This window comes from Peromyscus leucopus, chromosome 13 (genome assembly GCF_004664715.2).
Source record: "Peromyscus leucopus breed LL Stock chromosome 13, UCI_PerLeu_2.1, whole genome shotgun sequence".
Classification (NCBI taxonomy): domain Eukaryota; kingdom Metazoa; phylum Chordata; class Mammalia; order Rodentia; family Cricetidae; genus Peromyscus; species Peromyscus leucopus.
The window spans coordinates 58,289,093-58,309,273 of NC_051074.1; the positions used below are offsets into that span (position 1 = coordinate 58,289,093).

Consider the following 20,181-nt stretch of genomic DNA (forward strand, 5'->3'; position numbering starts at 1 on the left):
TTAACTAACATGGCTACAGATATGATTATCATAGATGACTAATTATTAACCTATTTTTTAATTATCCATTACAATTTTAAATGAGTTATATAAACATAATACCTCAAACAAGAATAGAAATATATATATATATACAGTATAACAAAATTAACTTCAAGTTTGTATCAATGAACTAAAATTTATACCAATGTAAAACATTTTAAACATAAACTAAAATTTATACCAATGTAAAACATTTTAAACAAGTTGTTCTTTAAAAGTAGGTTCATTAATCTACCCTTTTATCTTATCATCTCCATATCCTCCTATATATCATATCCCCTTTTGTTTTTTAGAAAGAGATCACATTTATAATCAACCTGTTTTAAATAAAAATATTGGTTTTTGTCTGTCCCACACCAGAGGGCTCTTCTGATTTGGGACACAAGAATCACTTAACCATTTTTTTTTTTTAAAGCAATATGTCTGGGTTTAGAGGGGGAGTGAGCCAATTCCACCTCTAAAGCCAGCTTGGTATATTTGGGAATTTGGGCGTAGCATCTCTTACTACTTCCTGCTGGAGGGGGGCGCTGTATCTTATGGGGACGCAAAGAAAATTTTAGACCTATGGGGTAGTCCGTGAGGCTGTATTGTGTGAACCAGTTGCCTTGAAACCGCTCTGGATGTTGGATCATCTGGGCCATGGTGTCATCGGAGTCCTTTCAGGGGGTCTTGGCTGGTGAAACCTGATGTATCTTAATCTGGAACAAGTCCACAGCCTCTGGCTTTCTGTGGAAACAAAAGCAGAAACTCTTTTCCAAAGTAACATATCCTTATATCCAAATTTTGAAGTCAAGGTACCTTTAAAATATACATTTTGGCATAACTCAACAGCTTTTGTAATCAAATGTTTTTGTTTAGTTATGAATATCAAAGAGAACATAATCCAGATTCTCTGTGTGGTAGCCATCTTTATGTGGCTTATGTTTTATATTACCTTGAGCCTTGAGCCTATTGCTTTAAACTGCACCATTGTAAGCCTGAAACGGCGCTGTGGCTGCTGGCTCCGCCCACTTCAGCTTCCCAACATGGCAGTGGTACGTTTTCTGCCAGCTCTGGGAGTCATCAAGTCTCAGAAATAGTGGGTCTAAGCTTTTATCAAAGCAGCGTGTAGCCCAGAAACCTCTTTTTTTTTTTTTTTTTTTTTTTTAAATACTAGTAAAGACTAAATCTACCACATAGCTTAATTTGCCGCTGGCAGATGCCTCATTTTCGCCATACTGCCGGTCAAACGCACCCGCCAGGAACCCGCCAGTGTCCAAACTTGCGTTTTGCCACATCTAGCTGCCCGTATGAGACAAGAAGCAGGAACCTGGTTTTGGCTCTGTTTAGAATTGGTTATTAAATATTCTCAGGTTTAAGGTGGAAACTCGAGCCGTTGGGCGCCATTTGTAGCTGGAGGGCTTCTCTCCAGGTTCCCCAAGCCCCGCAGTCCCACAATCCACTTATAAAATAATCACTCAGACGCTTATATCACTTATAAACTGTATGGCCATGGCAGGCTTCTTGCTAACTGTTCTTTTATCTTAAATTAACCCATTTTTATAAATCTATAGCTTGCCACGTGGCTGGTGGCTTACCGGCGTCTCTACATGCTCTTCTCCTCGCGGTGGCTGCAGTCTCTCTCCCCCAGCCTTCCGCTTCCCAGAATTCTCCTCTCTCCTTGTCCCACCTACCTCCTGCCTGGTCATTGGCCATCAGTGTTTTATTTACATAGAGTGATATCCACAGCAACAGTGTCTCACTATGTGGCCCTGGCTGGCCTAGAACTTACTATACAGACCAGGCTGGCCTCCAACTCAGAGATCTCCTGCCTCTGCCTCCCAAGTGCGGGAATCACAAGCGTGTACCACCATAAGGGGCTCAAGGGCTCATGTTCTCTAATGTTTCTTCTCTTTTCGCTCTTAGATTGTCTTTGTAGACGACGTCAATATGCCTGCTCGGGAGGTCTACGGGGCTCAACCTCCCATAGAGTTGCTGAGACAGTGGTTAGATCACTGGAATTGGTACGACCTCAAAGATTGCTCTGTGATTAAACTGGTAGACATCCAGATCATGTGCGCGATGGGCCCTCCAGGTATGTATTCTGTGTCTGTGACTACTCACAGAGGAAGCCCCGCTGGCTGTATCTAAAGAGATGACAGGAGAAACCTCACAGAACAACTCTGAGTTACCGTGTCTGGGGAATTTATTTTCAGTGTGTTTCCATGGAGACCTAATGGAATGTACCACTACAGTTAACTTCCTAAAATGGGTGGTGGCCCTGGTGGGAACACTGGCTGCCCAGTTCTTCCAAATCCTTGAGCATTTTCTGGGAGTTGACTCCCCATCTCCTCCTCCTCCATTCTGAGAACCCAGATAGCCGCTCCTGGGCCAGCTGGCATTCATTCTGTGCCATTCTTGAATGCATCCGAAGTAACCATTCTTCCACACTAAGGCACGCCCCTTCTCACTAGTCTCTGCATTTAAAGTTTGCTAAGAGGAATTAAAACAGTGAGAACCCAGAGGAATGAACTCTTCAGTTTCCTTTACGTTTTCAAAGAGAAGTTTGTAAACTAAGCTGATGCTGACATGCCTAAAGCGGCTTGATTCTGCTGACTGGAGAGCTCTCCCTGCGTTCTTTCTGCCTTCAATCTGTTGAAAAAAATTCTTCCCTGAATATACTGCTTCAGAGACTCTATGCACAACATATGCTAAAATTATTCTGTGCTTTTAGAATTACTTTTTTTTTTTTTTTTTTTTTTTTTTTTGGTTTTTCGAGATAGGGTTTCTCTGTGTAGCTTTGAGCCTTTCCCGGAACTCACTTGGTAGACCAGGCTGTCCTCGAACTCACAGAGATCTGCCTGGCTCTGCCTCCTGAGTGCTGGGATTAAAGACGTGAGAATTACTTCTTTACGGAAGAGTATATGAGAAAAATCCCTTTTTAAAGTAACTGTTATTTGTCTGTGTATCTTGTTTGTCAGGCTGAGGGCTGGACCCAGAGCCTGGAGTACACTAAGCCTGTGTCCTTCTCCTAAGCTTTGACCCTAGCCCTATATACTTTAAATATGATACAGTTCTGGGATGTAAATGTTAAATGCTAAGTCACCTGTGGAAGGAAGTCTTGTGTTTGAAAATATGATCGTTATCCTATGGAGGTAAGACAGTCTCCAGATTCTTATTTTGTAAGTCCCTAGCGAAGTGGCTGCATGCACGTGTGGACTGGCCTTATAGGAAATTAATCAATGTACGGGGAGGAATTAGGATAAAATAACTAAACTGAGTTTACTCAAGTAATTGAACTAGAAAAACATCACCTCAAGTTTGAGTTGAGATAGTCTTGATATTAGTGTCTCCCCAAACAGTTAATTACTTCTCATTCTTTTTGTGTAACATGAATTTGTCACCTTCCAACTTACTTTAAATTGCCAAGTCGTGAAGAAAATACTTTAGTATTATTCTAGCAATGTTACTGAGAATTATCCTTTCTAGAGCTCGGCAGTGGTGGCGCACGCCTATAACCCCAGCCTATAATCAGGAGGTAGAAGCAGATGGATCTCTGTGAGTTCGAGGTTAGCCTGGTCTACAAAGGGAGTTCAGGACAGCCAAGGCTACACGGAGAAACCCTGTCTTGAAAAACAAAAACAAACAAACAAACAAACAATTATGCTTTCTAATCTTTAGGCGGTGGCCGAAATCCAATAACTCCTCGCTATGTGAGACATTTCAATATCATAACTATCAATGAGTTTAGTGACAAGTCCATGTTCACAATCTTCTCCAGAATCCTGACCTGGCATTTAAGGATCTGGTAGGTAATTTAAGATTGCTTGACTTCCCTTTTTCATTAAGAAGTATAAAGGTTTTTAGAAATGTATCAAATGAGTCATATTTATTACATGTTCTTGTGCAAGCATCCCTAGACAGAGAAAAGTAACAGGTTCCCCTGTCCTAGTGTGAGAGCATAGCACAAAGCAGTCACTGCCCTCTGCTCTGTGGTTACCCTGAGTTTTCATAACTGAGTACAATTACAGCTGGAAAGAGGTGTCAAGTTTATGTTGTAACTTTGATATCCTCTGGTGGAAGCCTTGCATCTGACAAGGGTGTTTCCATGACCACATTTCAGAACAGAGACTTGAGTCTATTCCCTGGGGAAATGTTCCCCGACTCTAGGGATTCAGTTCTAACCCCGAAGATGAGTGGGCATCAGGGAACCATTCTTACCTGGCTGTCAGCCATCTTGGCTCCCTGATGCCCATTCTTGGGAAATTGTTATTTCTTGCCCAACCCAACAGTGATGGATGGAGCAGACACCTGGCTTCTCGTTAAGCTGGGAGTTGAATGCAGCCCAATCTTTCCCAATGAATAATCTCCCTTTGGATTTTAGTCTACCCTAATCGTATATTTTCCCTCTTCTATTCTTCTTTTTCTTTGTAATTTTTATTCTCTGAAAACTCTTATTTCTTCATGGGTTCTATTTATATAAAATTGAGACTACCAAGGAGTCAAAGAGCTAGAGAGGACTTGGCTTTGCCTGTGGCGGATTTTGGCTGGTTCTTATGCTTTGGCGCACAGCTGAAATCCACTAAGCCCGCTGAGCCTGCTGAACTCACAGGATTCCTTTGGACACATCATAAAATACTGAATGAAAAGCTTCTTGGAAATCAGTAAAAGTCTATTATAAACCAAATTGATTCAACCACAATAGAAAATGTCACGTTAATCACATGAAGTGTTAATAGTGCTTGCTAACTTTTTTCTTAAATTTTTTTCCCCTCAGTTATAAGTTTCCAGATGATTTTCTGGATTTGACCACACAAATTGTGAATGGCACAATGACCTTGTACAAAGACGCCATGAAGAATCTCTTGCCGACCCCGGCCAAGTCTCACTACTTGTTCAATCTCCGTGATTTCTCCCGAGTCATTCAAGGTGTTTGTTTGTCAAGGCCAGAAACAGCAGAGAACAAAGAGGCCATTAAGCGCCTGTGGGTTCATGAGGTAAAATTCCGTGTCATTCAAATGTGATTACAGAAAGAGCTGAGTAAAAAGGAACACTTAGTGATGTATGTCGTTGAGGTTCATTTAGGTGTTTGGCATTGGGTAGACCACAGTCACGGTAAAGTTTAAAGTATTTGATATCTACTCTTCCATTTTGACTGTAGACTGCCTTGAAGTATGACTTGACTTCAGCATTTAAGCAGGTTCGCCCTCCCTAGTTCCTTGTTCAAGCATTCTTGTGACAGGGCACTCTAAGCAGCTGGTTCTAAAGCAATGGCGGTATCTATTTACATCTCACATTTGTGGATGCCCCAAAGAAAACAAAACTACAAGACGAAACAGTGTTGGGGTTCCTAGTTTGAGCACGCGGATGCGGTCTCTAAGTTCCCTGGAGGATGAGGCAAAGACACCCTGTTCTTTCTTTCTGTCAGTGTTCATTTTCTTCTAAAAACTTGGTAGAAGGAGGGAAGAGAGAAATCCCCCAAAGGGACACAACAAAAATAATAATGTGCTATTTTAAATGGTCACAGAGACTACAGAGAGGTGGAAAGAAAACACCTAGTCCCACCCCATTTTCCATATATGAATAATAGAGTTGTTTTAATTTTTAATAAAGTAGCTAAAAAAAAAAAACCCTCCCTGCCTTTGGTCCGATCAACCTCAGTGAGGTCTCCACTGACCATGCTGTTTAATACTACAGCCCAGCACCCCACTGCACCCCGACCCTAGCAGTTCAGACTTCCCGGTTCTGTGTCTTCCCTACTTCCCAGACACTTGCCAACTCCCAGCCTGTGGCAAAGTCTGTCATGCTTATTGTCCATCTCTCTCAGCACACCGACTCCATGAGGAAGATTCCATCTCTCTCAGCACACCAACTCCACGAGGAAGATTCCTTTTTTGTTTTGATTGTTTATCTTCAAGGAAGTGCCAAGAACAATATTTGACACATTGTTCTCAGCCTTTCAAAAATGTGAAATATTGAACACAATAATCTGTGCTTTATTTCTGTTCACTCAAGAAAGTTTCCTTCGGGGCTTAATATATGTTGAAGACTACAGTGGATACCCTTTTCCTTTCAAGGTATTGCTGGAAAGGACCTGATATGATTTCATAAAATTGTTTTGGAGGAAACTGGTTTTCCTCTCATTCCCTTTGGCTCCTCTGTGGTGTCCAAGCTTTAGTGAGCATATTACTTTGTGTCCTTGTTAAATATGGGTATTCTACAAAAACGAAGGAAGCATCACCCCAAAGAGGAAAAGAGATGGATGAGTTGAGTTTCACCAAAATTAAAATTTTGCATGCTGCAAAGGAAACTATGGAGACAGAGATAGTTAGCCACATTTTGGTAAGTGTGAAGTACCCATAATATACCAGAAAGTATTACAACTGAGCTCACCATAATAAAACTCAATGCTTGGTATGTTAATTTTCAAAAGAATACCCTCTGAGTGAGTTAGAGAAAGAAAGAGGTGGAGTAAGCAAGCAAGAGAACATGCTAGCAAAGCACCTGCTTCCTACAGAAAGATCTACTGTCCTGTCAGATTGGGGGCCCTTTTGATATCATTCAGCAGGAATTGTCTCCTTCAAGGCCCAGTCTCCAAATGTGGGGATGTGTAATTCAGTCCAAAATGAACTATAACCGCAGGATGGTAATATCAGCATGCAGAAATAACTGTTGAAGACAGAAGACTTGCTTATTTATCGGGGCCCCAAATCATATGCATATAATCAGATTTATTTTAATATATTGTTTCTGGGATAGATTCCACCAGACATGTGTTAATGGAATAGATGCCCACCACATGTCTGAAACAACTGTCCTCTGACCCAAGACAATTTTCTAAAAAATGTACTTAAGAACACAACAAATAACTTTTGCCAATAACCTTAAAAAAGTTACCCATCTAGGAAAAAAGGAATGTCTTGGGAAGGGCGGTAACAAACTCTGGCTTCCAGTAACCATGTCCTGCGACCTGGGTCTGAGTCATCAGCTGGGGTCTCACTCACCTTCTCCAGGCCTCCGTTCCTTTGCACACACACCGTCCCTCAGTCTCTGCAAATTACTGTCTAAAGTTTATTTACTTGTTTATTTTGAGATTATGCTATAATTACAACATTTCTCCCTTCCCTTTCTTCCCTCCAAACCCTCCCATCTGCCCCTCCCCAGGTCGTCTTCAAATTCATGGCCTCCTCTTTCGCTAATTGTTAGTGCATGCACGTATGTATGTGTGCATATATATATATATATATATATATATATATATATATATTCCTAAAGGTAATCTGTTCAGTCCTTACAATGTTACCTGGATGGATGCTTTCAGAGATGATTGCTTGGCATTGAATCATTTGGTTTGTTCTTCCCTGGTTCAACCATCTCTCACGCTTCCATTTTTCCTCTGTTGCCTATTGTTCTTTGTGTAGGGTTGTGACCTGGTGGGCTGTTCCTGGTCCAGTTTGTCATGTCTATAAGTATCATCCCTGTTTAACTCACATTTGATCAATTTTGTTGGTGAGACCTTGTGTACGTAGCTTCTGATGTTACTAGGAGACACAGTCTCACAGTAAACTCTCTGATCTCTGGCTCTTAGATCTTTCTGCCCCCTTCCACACTGTTCCCTGAGCCTTAGGTGTGGGGGTGTTTTGCAGATGTTATCCACTGGGACCAGACTCCACAGTTCTGCCCTTTCATTGGTTGTGGTTATCTGCACTAGTTTACATCTGGTGCAAAGACAGGTTTCCTTGATGCAGGGGTGAAGACTACAGCTACCTTGAGAAGAGGGACACATGTTGATTGATTTCTGTTAGAAATGATGCTGGTTTAGTAAATTAGTGGCTGTAGATTCTCCTGCGATAACCATGACTTCACAGCGCTGAGGAGTTAGCTAGGTTTGAGAACCAGACATGATTCTCCTCTTGCAGAGTAGGTCTTCAGTGCAGCTAGAGAGCTGTTGGTCACTAGCAAGGTCTGCAGGTCACAACTGTACCCTTGGGGTTATCATGCCATACTGTGCATTGATATGGTTCATAGACATTATGGCTGAGTACAAATTACTTTACATTTATTGTCACTGAAGGTAACCATTGTATCAAATAGACATAATTAAAATTAATGTTTAAACTTTATTTTGAGCTCGTCTTAAGCATTCACATAGGCTTTTGATAAAACTTGTGGATATTTCATGACAGTATTTTGTATTACCTATTTTCCGTTTTACAATTTACATGCAATAAATAAGCAAACTTCAGAACGATTATTCTTAAATCCACTTTTAAACTTACGCAGGTCCTCAGAGTATATTATGATCGCCTTCTGGATAATGCTGACAGAAGTTGGCTTATCAACTACATACAAGAAATCCTGAAAAATTACATGCAGGAAGACTTTCATGACCTATTTAGACACTTGGATTTTGATAACGACGGCGTTGTGGAAGAAGACGACTTAAGAAGTTTAATGTTTTGTGATTTCCATGATGCCAAGAGGGAAGACAGCAGCTACAGGGAGATCGCCGACGTGGACACGCTCCGGATGATCGTAGAAAGCCACCTAGAGGAATACAACAACATGAGCAAGAAACCCATGAACCTGGTCTTGTTCCGCTTTGCCATAGAACACATCAGCAGAATCTCCCGCATCCTGAAGCAGCCCAGAAGCCACGCTCTCCTAGTGGGCGTTGGAGGCAGCGGAAGGCAGTCGGTCACCAGACTGGCTGCACACATGGCGGATTATTCGCTTTTCCAGGTGGAGATCTCCAAGGGCTACGGTAGCCACGAGTGGCATGAAGATTTAAAAGTGATCTTGAGGAAGTGTGCGGAAGGGGACATGCAGGGGGTCTTCCTGTTCACGGACACACAGATTAAAAGAGAGTCGTTTCTAGAGGATATCAACAACCTGCTCAATGCTGGGGAGGTGCCCAACCTCTTTGCTTTAGACGAGAAGCAGGAGATCTGTGAAAAGATGCGACAGTTAGATCGCCAACGGGATAAAACCAAGCAAACAGACGGGAGCCCCATAGCCCTTTTCAACATGTTTATTGATCGCTGCCGCAACCAGCTGCACGTGGTCCTGGCCATGAGTCCCATCGGAGATGCGTTTCGGATTCGTCTTAGGAAATTCCCTGCTCTTGTTAACTGCTGCACCATCGACTGGTTTCAGGTATTTCCATGTAAAATTCAGACAGAATTCTAGAAATGTGGAATCTCCATCATCATGAAATATTTTATAGACTCCACCCCAAAATGTAGGTTAGCAAAATCTTTACTTTTATCATAATGTATCATATGCAGTTATAACAACAGAAATCATTACAGGATTTCAGTCATTAATCTCAATGTATTACAGAAAATGTTAGGATTAACCTGTTCTTGGAGCCTGATGGGAAACAGCATACTTGAGGTCCTAGCAGAGAAGAGTTTGGGAAGGGACCGGTCACAGAAGCATGGGCAGAGTTAAGGGAGCCGAGGTCATGGTTCGAGAAGACATGTAGAACTGAGCTTCAGACCCACCTTCTGGCCTGTTCAGCCCTCTGCCCTATTTACAGAACCCAACAAAAATCAAAAGGGAAGACGTCATGGGGGGTTTTGTGGTAGAGTTCTGTCTCAGAAAGCACAGAGCTGAGCGCACAAGGACAGAGAGGCTGTGACAGGGACGGGGGAGAGCAGCCAAGTGTGTGAAGACTCCCATCTCCCCTGGCTTTATGTTTAGATCACAAAGCAGACTCTGAAGGTGCAGCACACGTGTGCCTGACGTTCTGTATGTAGAGCTAAAACAACCATTTATGATGCTGGAAATGCACACAGGCTCTGTACCTCTATTACCACATAATTTATTCCAGGCGAGCATCCGTTGTTTACTTCTTCCTTGCTTTTACCGGATAATGCCGTAACAACTGGAGACTCAGAAGTACATATAGGGAGGGAAGGCTTTCTTCAGACAACCTTGAAGAGAAAAAAATTAACCAAAAACCACGACCTTGGCAGAGATGGGATCTAGTGAAAATGGGGCCGAGTGGAAGGGGCAGGAAGGGCCAGCAGTTAGGGTAACAGGAGCAGAGGGAAGTGGTATGGTTGAGGTCAGAAAGGCAGGAAGGGCCAAATCAGACTGGGAAGTGTGCTCTGGGTGTGGTTTGCATTTTGAAAAGATATTTTGCATCTTTTTGGAGAATGAAGACCGCTGGAGGGTCACACTGGAACCTACTGGCTAAGGATAGCAAAAGCTTGAGTTAGGAGAGTGGTGGTGTGGAAAGAAGGTAAAGAATTGAGAAGTTATTTTAGGGGGCTGAGGAAGAGGAGCAGATGAAGAGTGAGTCCTGGGTTTGGACTCCGGCATGTGGGTGATCGATGGTGATGTTTACTGAGTTGAGGAAGAATGCAGCTCATGATGGGAGGAATCGTGAGGCAGGCCTTGTGACTCGGAGGTGTCATTGAGCTATCTGAGAGATACCACAGAGGTAGTCATTTATGTGACTCTGTTGTTTAGGGGGAAAGTGTAACTACTGTGAGGAGGATTAAATGAAATGGTAGATACCGTGCACAGAAAAGTTCACATTGAGTTCAGATCTCCCCTTTCTTTGTCCTGCCAACACTCAGTAACGATTCATCTAATCCCAGAGCTCTGCAGAGATCTGCTGCCTGCACTAACCACCGCCCTCTGCCCTAAGCAGGCAAGGGCAGGAAGAAAGCTCTTCGTGAATGTGTCCTTCCCACTCCACACCCGAAACTCTTGATCTCTAATCCACAAATCACAAAGGGCGGCAGCAATAACAGGAGAGTACCATGACCTTGGTCAATTGCTAAAATATTCATTTTAAATTTAGTCGTGGCCAGAAGATGCATTAGAAGCAGTTGCTTCACGGTTCCTGGAAGAAATTGAAATGTCAGAGGAAATCCGAGAAGGCTGTATTGACATGTGTAAAAGCTTCCACACTTCTACTATCAACCTCTCAACATCCTTCCATAACGAACTTCAAAGATATAATTATGTGACTCCAACCTCTTATCTGGAATTGATCTCTACCTTCAAACTGTTGTTAGAAAAGAAAAGAAAGTAAGGATGAAAATTTCTGTTTTTAAGTAAGCTATGAAAGTTTAAAAAATGTTTGTATAAAAATGACACAGCAATGATAGGATCACATACTTTAACCTTTTTATTAAAACTTTGAGATTCAGTTCTTAAAGAGTCTGAGGGTAGGAAGCAGGTCTTATTCTTAGGTTTAATTATGCTGCCTAGTACACCATAAATTTATCATTTCATTTACTGCAGGAATGAAGGTGGGACATTGTCTATCTGAAAATATCAATATGGAGTGCAAGAGGTGTATGCTACAGCCAGTGCCAACATGAGTGTTCAGAGAAATGGACCTCACACTTCCTTTGGTCATGAAAATTAATACTTGGAATGTGTAGCTAGAGTTTTCCTGCCTTGCCCACAGTCAGGACAAATACCTCTCACCCGCCAATCCCACAGCCGCTCAGACCCAACCAAGTAAACACAGAGACTTATATTGCTTACAAACTGTATGGCCATGGCAGACTTCTTGCTAACTGTTCTTATAGCTTAAATTAATCCATTTCCATACATGGATTGCCATGTGGCTCGTGGCTTACTGGCATCTTCACATGCTGCTTGTCATGGCGGCGACTGGCAGTGCCTCCTTCTGCCTTCTTGTTCTTTCTTTTCTCCTCTCTGTTAGTCCCGCCTATACTTCCTGCCTAGCCACTGGCCAATCAGTGTTTTATTTATTCACCAATCAGAGTAATTTGACATACAGACCATCCCACAGCAGGAATGCACATTCTAAAATTTAAAACTTATTACCACCAAGACTGGAAGTTGAAAGTTTAGAAAATTTTAGTGATCTGTCCTATAATGAGTGTCAACATGAATTTTCAGAAAAGTTGGTCCTATACTTTCTTTGCTTCCAAAAATGAGTATTTGAGATGCTCATCATAAAATGTAAAACTTATTAACATTAAACTTGAAAGCTGGAAACTTAGAAAATTGTAGTGATATCCTGTAAGGACGCCTGCAGTCTCATAGGCTCACTGAGGTGAATTTTATGTTGCGTTTACTGTCTTTATGAGGGAACAGAGGCAAAGTTAACACATTCCCTGCAGCAGGTAATGGCTGGCTTTGCATTTTCACCCTTGATGTACTTTTATCTTGGACTTAACAAATCAAGTTTAGTTACTTAAATGGATATGGTGAATCAAGCTCATCCATATTATGAGTCACAATTATACATTATAAAATTCTGAAGATTTTTTTTAAACCTAAAACAGAGATCATAATCTATGGCTCAATTACATTATATTTACAGTAGATCTCAAGACTATTAACCTAATAGAGCAAATTCTTTTAAATATTAAAAAATACTTAAAACAGATTCCTTAACATGAAATATTAGTATGTATTTCCATAGTTAAATTCAAAGTCTCCCAGTGGCTAGTTCAAAAGCACAAGCATTTTGAAGTGTTGTTTCTCATTTGATCATGATGGTGCCCAGATACCTGTACAACACTCCTTACCGCTGGACTGTCTGGGTCCCTGTGGTCCACACCCTGGAGAGTCTCACCACTAGTAATGTTTCCATCTGTCTAATGAAATCTACAATTACTATCCAAAGCTGCTACATGACTTGACAGGATTTTGCTTGTTCTTTTCGATTTATCTGTGCTGGAGGACCATAAATTCTCAAAGATTAAATTTTGGGTCTCATCCACAAACAAGGCTCTTAAGTGTACACTCCCAGTACGTAGGGTTATCCTAATTGAAAGCAAGATTAAACTAACAATGTATAAACCTATGGGAAGGTTAAAAGGTCATGGCTTTCTGAGCATTTCAAATACTCTTTGTTTGTTTGTTTGTTTGTTTTGTTTTTTTCGAGACAGGGTTTCTCTGTGTAGTTTTGGTGCCTGTCCTGGATCTCGATCTGTAGTCCAGGCTGGCCTCGAACTCACAGAGATCCGCTGGGCTCTGCCTCCCGAGTGCTGGGGTTAAAGGCGTGCGCCACCACCGCCCAGCCCAAATACTCTTATTACCCTTTCACATTTCTTTCACCTTTTCCCCTTCATAATTTCTTGAAAATTAATTAAAATATAATTATATCATTTCTCCCTTCCCATTCTTTCCTTCTTTTAACCCCTCCCATGCCCCCTCTTTTCAAATCGATAGCCTTTTAAAATTACTGTTACACATACACATGTGTGTGCAAGCATGTGTGCGTTCGCGCGCGCGCGCACACACACACACACACACAGAGTCAAATGCACAAATACAACCTACTGAGTCCATTTGTGTTGTGTGTATGGTTTCGGGGCTGACCACTTTGTAGGAGACAGCCAGTCAGGGAGCTCATCCCTGCGAAAGGCGAATTCTCCCTCTCTCCATACTCATAGCCGCCTGTAGTTCTTTGTCTTGGGTGGGGCCCTGTGGAAGTCTCCCCTTCCGTGTTAGCATGTCTACTGATGCTGTTGTTCAGGTCTTGGTTCACGTAGCCCTTTCTAAGAGAGGCGGTCACGCGGAAGGCCTCCCAGTGTCCAGGCTCTTAGAGTCTTTCTGCCAACTCTTCTCTGATGTTCCCCGAGCCACGGCAGGAACGGTGTTTCAGATGGAGCTGTCCAGTGGGGCTAGGCTCTCCACACTCCACTGATCTGTGTATCACGTCCAGCTGTGGTTTTTTGGAACCATCTCCATCTGCTGTAGGAAGAAGGCTCTTTAATGAGGGGTGAGAGCTTCACTTTCACATGTTCTTGCAAATTGAAAATTTTAAGTTCTCTCTTCATTTTAGCTAGAACCCTTACCTTGGGTTTGTGCTTCTTTGAGTGGATTAAACTCCAGGTCTTTCGATAGCCAGCTAGCAACAAGTCATGGTGCCGCCTGTCAGAAAGTCAGTGCCTGAGGTTAGCAAAGGGTCTCCTGGGATGAGTGTCCTTACCAAGAAGCGAAACCTTCCTAGGGCCTGCTCCCAGGCCTTGCTGGAGACTAACTCACACCCAGCGCAGGACTGTAGCAGATCAGGCCCCTCCATGACCATTTCTGTCAAATAGTTTGCTTTCTCAGAAGGAATTCAACACATGATAAAAATGTGCTTCTCTGATCTTGTCTTCCTTCTCTATGACAGTCTTTCCAGTGGTTGTTTCTGTTTTTCCTTTTTTTGGGTTACTTTGTATACCTCAAGCTGTCTTCCCATTCCAGCTGTTTTCTTGAAAATTTTTGAAATATGTCACCTTTGAATATGTCATATTTTAAAACGAATTGTTACAGATAAGGAGACCTTTCTCAGTAGAGGACATATATAAACACAGGTAAGTATTTTAAAGAATATTAAAATAATAAATTTTAAAGGGCGTAAAATTATTTCCAATCATTTATTATTCCTTTAAAAAATCACTTTGCACAAAAAAATGTTGAGTTTTAATATCAGTCTCACTTGTCCCTTTTGTCTTAATAAAAAAGTCCTATTTCAAGATGTAATACATTTTTAAATTTAAATACATTTTAAATACAGGTCTCACCGTGTACCCTACGCTAATATAGCCCAGCCTGGATAGCCTCAACTTCCCAACTACTGGGAAGATGTAATATACTTTAAATATATTCTCATCTCTGGCAATATTCAAAATGATGTATTTGGGGCATTGAAGTCTCTTTAAAGTAAGTGATTATTTAAAAAAAAAAAAAAAACACTATAGATTTGTTGGAAATCATTCACCAAGGTGACAAGGTGACTAATGTTAGAGGTATGGTGTTCATTTTGTTCTAGGAAGCACTTTGCCTTATTACCGGAGTACTTATTTATTCTGTGGGGGTTTTGTTGTATACCTACAGGTACTAGAGACACCCAAGGGACTAAGATGCAGTGTTGGTCATAACTGTGCATAATCCAGTGTAGTTGTGTTCATGTTTTTTTTTTTCCTGATCAGCTAATGTCTGTGAAAGCCTCTTAGACCACACCTTTAGTTCCTTCAAAAGGGGTGAGACACTCCAGAGCACTTAAGATGCCCCTGCCCCTCACCCCTTTTCATCTCTCTCCTTCCAGTGAAGTGATGAAGATGAAAAGGCGGTATGAAGTGGGCTTGGATAAACTGGACTCGGCCGCGTCCCAGGTCGCCACCATGCAGACCGAGCTGGAGGCGCTGCACCCCCAGCTCAAGGTGGCCAGCAGGGAGGTTGACGAGATGATGTTGATCATTGAGAGGGAGTCCATGGAGGTGGCCAAAACCGAAAAGATCGTGAAAGCTGATGAAATAGTAGCGAACGATCAAGCCATGGCCGCCAAAGCCATCAAGGACGAGTGCGACGCTGACCTGGCTGGGGCGCTGCCCATCCTGGAGTCTGCGCTGGCTGCCCTGGACACCCTGACCGCGCAGGTGAGAGCGTGCCGATGCTGGGGATTGGCCGCTGGGGACCACAGTGTAGCGTCTCTCAAGTTACCACCCACATTTAAGGAACATTTTCAAATTGTCGAGAGGATTCCCTCGTTATCTGAAAAAGAAATGCATCTTCATGAGAAAGGCGTTTTTGAAAAGGAACAGAACTGCCAGTTGTCAGTACTACTACTTTGTTTTAAAATTTTATTATTGCTGTTTTTAAAGATTTATTTATTTTTACTGGTTCTTCAAGAATTCCATACAGTGTGTTTTGATCATATCCACCCCCCTCTCAACCCTTCCCAGACTCATTCTCTTTCTCATCATGGCAGCTCGCTCCCCACTGTGAGTTCCCGTGGTCATTTTTCTGTGGTTTTAACTTTTCCTCCCAATGGACTTGTCCAAATTCTTGCCGTGGTTCTACCATTGCCGCCATTCCTGTGCTCCTTAAGGCTTAGTTTGAAAGTATGAACCTATGAATGTGATTGTAATTGAACGTGCAAGCAGATACTTTATTAATAATTGAAACATCACTTTTCAAGGATATCACAGTGGTCAAGTCCATGAAGAGCCCTCCTGCTGGCGTCAAGCTCGTCATGGAAGCCATCTGCATCTTGAAAGGGATCAAAGCCGATAAAATCCCCGACCCAACAGGCTCAGGGAAGAAAATTGAGGATTTCTGGGGGCCCGCGAAGAGACTTCTGGGTGACATAAGGTTTCTGCAGTCACTTCATGAATACGACAAGGACAACATTCCTCCGGCTTACATGAACATCATAAGGAAGAGTTACATCCCCAACCCAGACTTTGTTCCAGAAAAGATTCGGAATGCTTCGACAGCTGCCGAGGGTCTGTGCAAGTGGGTCATAGCCATGGATTCCTATGACAAGTAAGTGCCGGGAAGAAACCCGATCGATCGCCGTGCTGGGTTTCCTCGCCTGGTCACGTGGACAATAGAACATTAGAAGCCTGTGTAAGAAAAAAAGATTTTCAAGAAATGTGTGTCTGAATCTCCATTTTCATTCTTACTAGAGCCCAAATCAAGCCATTAAAAAGAATATATAGTTTAATGATTCTTAACGTTTTGGGACTTAAGACTACTCTCGACTAAAAAACTCCTAAAGTCTCCCCAAAGCTTTTGTTGATTTACCATGTTAGAAAACTCAGTTGGAGAGTTTATAAACATTTATTAATTTACTTTAAAAAATAACAAAATTATGGCATGGTAATAAAAACAAATTATTTTATGTCTTATAAATGTAAATTTTATTTAAAACAAAGAAGAGATTGGTGTGTGGCTGAGTGGTAGAGCACTTGCCTAGCATGTACGAGGACACAGATTCTATCCCCAGCACCAGGGGGCACAGATATTTGGGCTGGGGAGATAGCTCAGTCTGTAGCATGATTGTCTTCCATGCATGAACCATGCATATTCAAACCACAGAACCATGTAAGAGAAGCCAAACATAGGGGTACTTATTTGGAATCTCAGCACTGTGCGGGCAGTGATAGGCGGGTCTTTGGGACTTGCTGGCCGGTTATCTTAGCCCTTCGAGTTCCAGGCCCGCTGGAGAGACTGTCCCTGAGGAATGATACTAAAGTTCTTTCTCTGGTCTCCACATGTAAGCCCACACATGCGTGCCTGCACCTGCATGCACATAAGTGCCTGTGCACACACATATGCACACATGCTATATGCACACACATATGTACCATACTATATGCACACACATAGAAGAGGAGAATTAGCAAGAAGACTGCTTTTTACATACCTTGAAGTCTTTTCAATGTGTGCTTTGTGTGTGTGTGTGTCTGGAGCATATGTGCATATTTGCATGGCTGTACATATGAGTACATGTGCATGTATGTACATGTAGCAGTCAGAGGTCAATGTTGGGTATCCTTCCTCCAAGGCTGTCTTCCTTCCTTCCTTCCTTTTCTTTTCTTTTTTTTTTTTTTTTTTTTTTTTTTTTGAGGCAAGGCCTTTCTTTGATTTGTTAGCACTAGCTGGCCACTGGGTCCTATGGATCCTCTTGTCCCTGGCTCATTGGCACCGCATTTACAGATGCAAGCTGATGCACCTGAATTTTTACGTGCACGCTGGGGCTCTGAGCTCACACCCTCATCTTCTGCAGCAGGCACTCTAAAGACTGACCCATATCCCCCTTCCCCTCATCATGTGGTTTGACATGAGATGGACAGACAGGAAAACCTTCCCCTTTCAATCCAATCTATCTCAATACGTTGCTTCGATGGAAGTCCATAAGGAAAATTTAAGGCTGGGAATAAAGCTCAGTGGTCCAGTGTTTGCCTGCATGCGTAGGTTTTGGGCTCAGAGCCTCAGAAACCCCCAAAACCACACTTAGAAAACCACCCGTGAGGTGGATAGTCTCGTGACATTCGAGGACTGTTATGGCTATAAGGAAAACATTTATATCCTGAACAAAGTAAGTAAAATCAGGAGCTATTATATGATGTGTTTTGAATACATAGTCAATGTGAGTCATTATATATATTTAATATTATATTGTATAATCATATGTATTATATAATATGTTATATAACATATATATACACATATATTAGTGCTACACATGTTTCAGACCAACCACTGTACTCTCCGCTTAAGCCCCTTGTTTCTTAAACTTCTTGTGGATCTGTATCTAACATAGGTCTGTATCTCACCCACTGTGGCAGGGTGTTCCCAGGCCCTGTGGCTTGGGTTTTTTTTTTTCCTATTGTTTTTAATAAACTGGAGTGGCTTGGTCTCAAACAGTAGGCACCCTCTCCGAGATGATGTGTAGGTATTGCACACTGAGACATAGGGGCAATGTGTTGATTTATTTCCCACTGGCCTGCCTCATGGAAGGAGTCCCTATCACACCAAATCCCCACACTGAATTGAAGGCCTGTGAAACTATAGCGAGAAGTCCCAGGGAGTCTGCAGAAGGGGTAAAGGGAGTGTATTAGGATGTAAATTGGAGAGAACAACTCACTAAACAGAACAAGGCAAAATCGTCCCAGAGTCCTGGAAGGTTCATGTCCTGTCCCACGCTGCTCCTGCCGCCTGGGTCAATCCGCACCATCCAAGCTCACGAGGGAGAGAAGAGAGCGAGGCAAGGTGTACATGCCCCTCAGGTCTTAAGCTAGCCCCAGGAACTGGTACCCCAAAGTCATAGGTGGAACAGGTATCCACTTCATGAAACTGTAGATTTGAGGTGGCCAGAGCTGTCAGTTTGTTGTGACGAGTGCTACCAGACTCCTTCACTGTTGTGGCTCCTTGCTTTTCTCTGCACTATTTCTTCATGATTTTCAGCTGCTCCATTGGATTTTGTTATGTATTTACTGTTTCTGTTTGTTTCAATACAGGCCCCACTAAGAGCCCTAGTTGGCCTGTAACTAGCCTCCAACTTGCTGAGACCCTCCTACCTTTGTCTGCTGAGTGTGGCACACGCTTGACTCCGACCATCTTTTTCTTGATTCCCAGTACCCTCTTCTTTCTCTTCTTTGTCACCCTGCCCCTTCCCAGTCACAAAGTCACACAGAGTCAGCTCCTAATCTGTCATCTTAACCCTAAAGTCTTAGTGATTATTTCTTATGCTTTGTATCAGATTTGATTCTCAGATAAAATATGGAGTCTAGAAGTCAGTGTAAATTCTGTATAAAGAAGTGTTTTGAGTCATTGTAAAGAGTATTTGGAAAGTAAATTCATGTTAGAAAGTTCCCTATCATGTTCAGAGGATGTTAATTTTCCAACATTATTGCTCTGTAGAGTGGCAAAAATTGTAGCTCCCAAAAAGATAAAACTGGCTGCAGCTGAAGGGGAGCTGAAAATTGCTATGGACGGTCTTAGAAAGAAGCAGGCCGCCCTGTATGAGGTCCAGGACAAGCTGGCTAAGCTTCAAGACACGCTTGAGTTGAACAAGCAGAAGAAAGCTGACTTGGAAAACCAGGTATGTGCTAGCAGCTGCAAACGAGAGAGGATCCTCACATTGCAAATGAGGAAGACATTGCTACCAGCGCAAAATGCACCAATCTTGTTTTCACGTTTATTCACGGACAGCCCAACTTCTGGTCTTTTTCTGTGCCCTGAACCCAGATATCTGGCATGTCTGCACACTTTTCACAGTGACATACTGTTTTTTTTTTTTTTTTTTTTGCTTTCTTCTGAGACAGGGTTTCTCTGTCTAGCCCTGGCTGCCTTGGAACTCCATCTGTAGACCAGGCTGACCTCAAACTCAGAGATCCTTCTGTCTCTGCCTCCTGAATGCTGGGATTAAAGGTGTTAGCATCAACACCAGCCTACCTTCTTTTTCTCTAAAATCTGCCCTGTAAACTGTAGTTGAACATATATAGGACATTGTGTCAATCTTTAAGATGTAACCTGTTCCTGAGCATAATTACATTTTTTCTTTCTTTCTTTTTCTTTCTTTCTTTCTTTTTTTTTTTTTTTTTTTTTTTTTTTTTTTTTTTTTTGAGACAGGGTTTCTCCATGTAGTTTTGGTATCTGTCTTGGATCTCACTCTGTAGACCAACCAGGCTGGCCTAGAACTCACAGAGATCCACCTTCCTCTGCCTCCCCAGTGCTGGGATTAAAGGTGTGCACCACCATCGCCCAGCATGATTACATTTTATTTAAATAATATAACCACTAAGAGAGAATATAGTTGCTCACTGGAAACATTGTTCAACTTTGCTGTGTATTTGAATTTTTCAGGTTTTTGTAATAAAAATGTTGGAAAAATATAAACTGAATGTATGCATATGTAAATGTCTGTTTGGGGAGGGA

At 42.2% G+C, this 20,181-nt stretch overlaps 1 protein-coding gene across 1 annotated transcript in view; it reads left to right on the forward strand.

Annotated features, from left to right (window-relative positions):
- Positions 1-20,181, forward strand: part of Dnah7 (dynein axonemal heavy chain 7) — a 257,191-nt gene that overhangs the window by 141,411 nt on the left and 95,599 nt on the right. The window contains exons 41-48 of the mRNA XM_037210456.1: positions 1,948-2,116; positions 3,703-3,829; positions 4,799-5,018; positions 8,305-9,177; positions 10,838-11,067; positions 15,062-15,392; positions 15,935-16,281; positions 19,165-19,345. Of these exons, the coding sequence (XP_037066351.1) occupies positions 1,948-2,116; positions 3,703-3,829; positions 4,799-5,018; positions 8,305-9,177; positions 10,838-11,067; positions 15,062-15,392; positions 15,935-16,281; positions 19,165-19,345 (2,478 nt within the window). The remainder of the gene's footprint in view (positions 1-1,947; positions 2,117-3,702; positions 3,830-4,798; positions 5,019-8,304; positions 9,178-10,837; positions 11,068-15,061; positions 15,393-15,934; positions 16,282-19,164; positions 19,346-20,181) is intronic.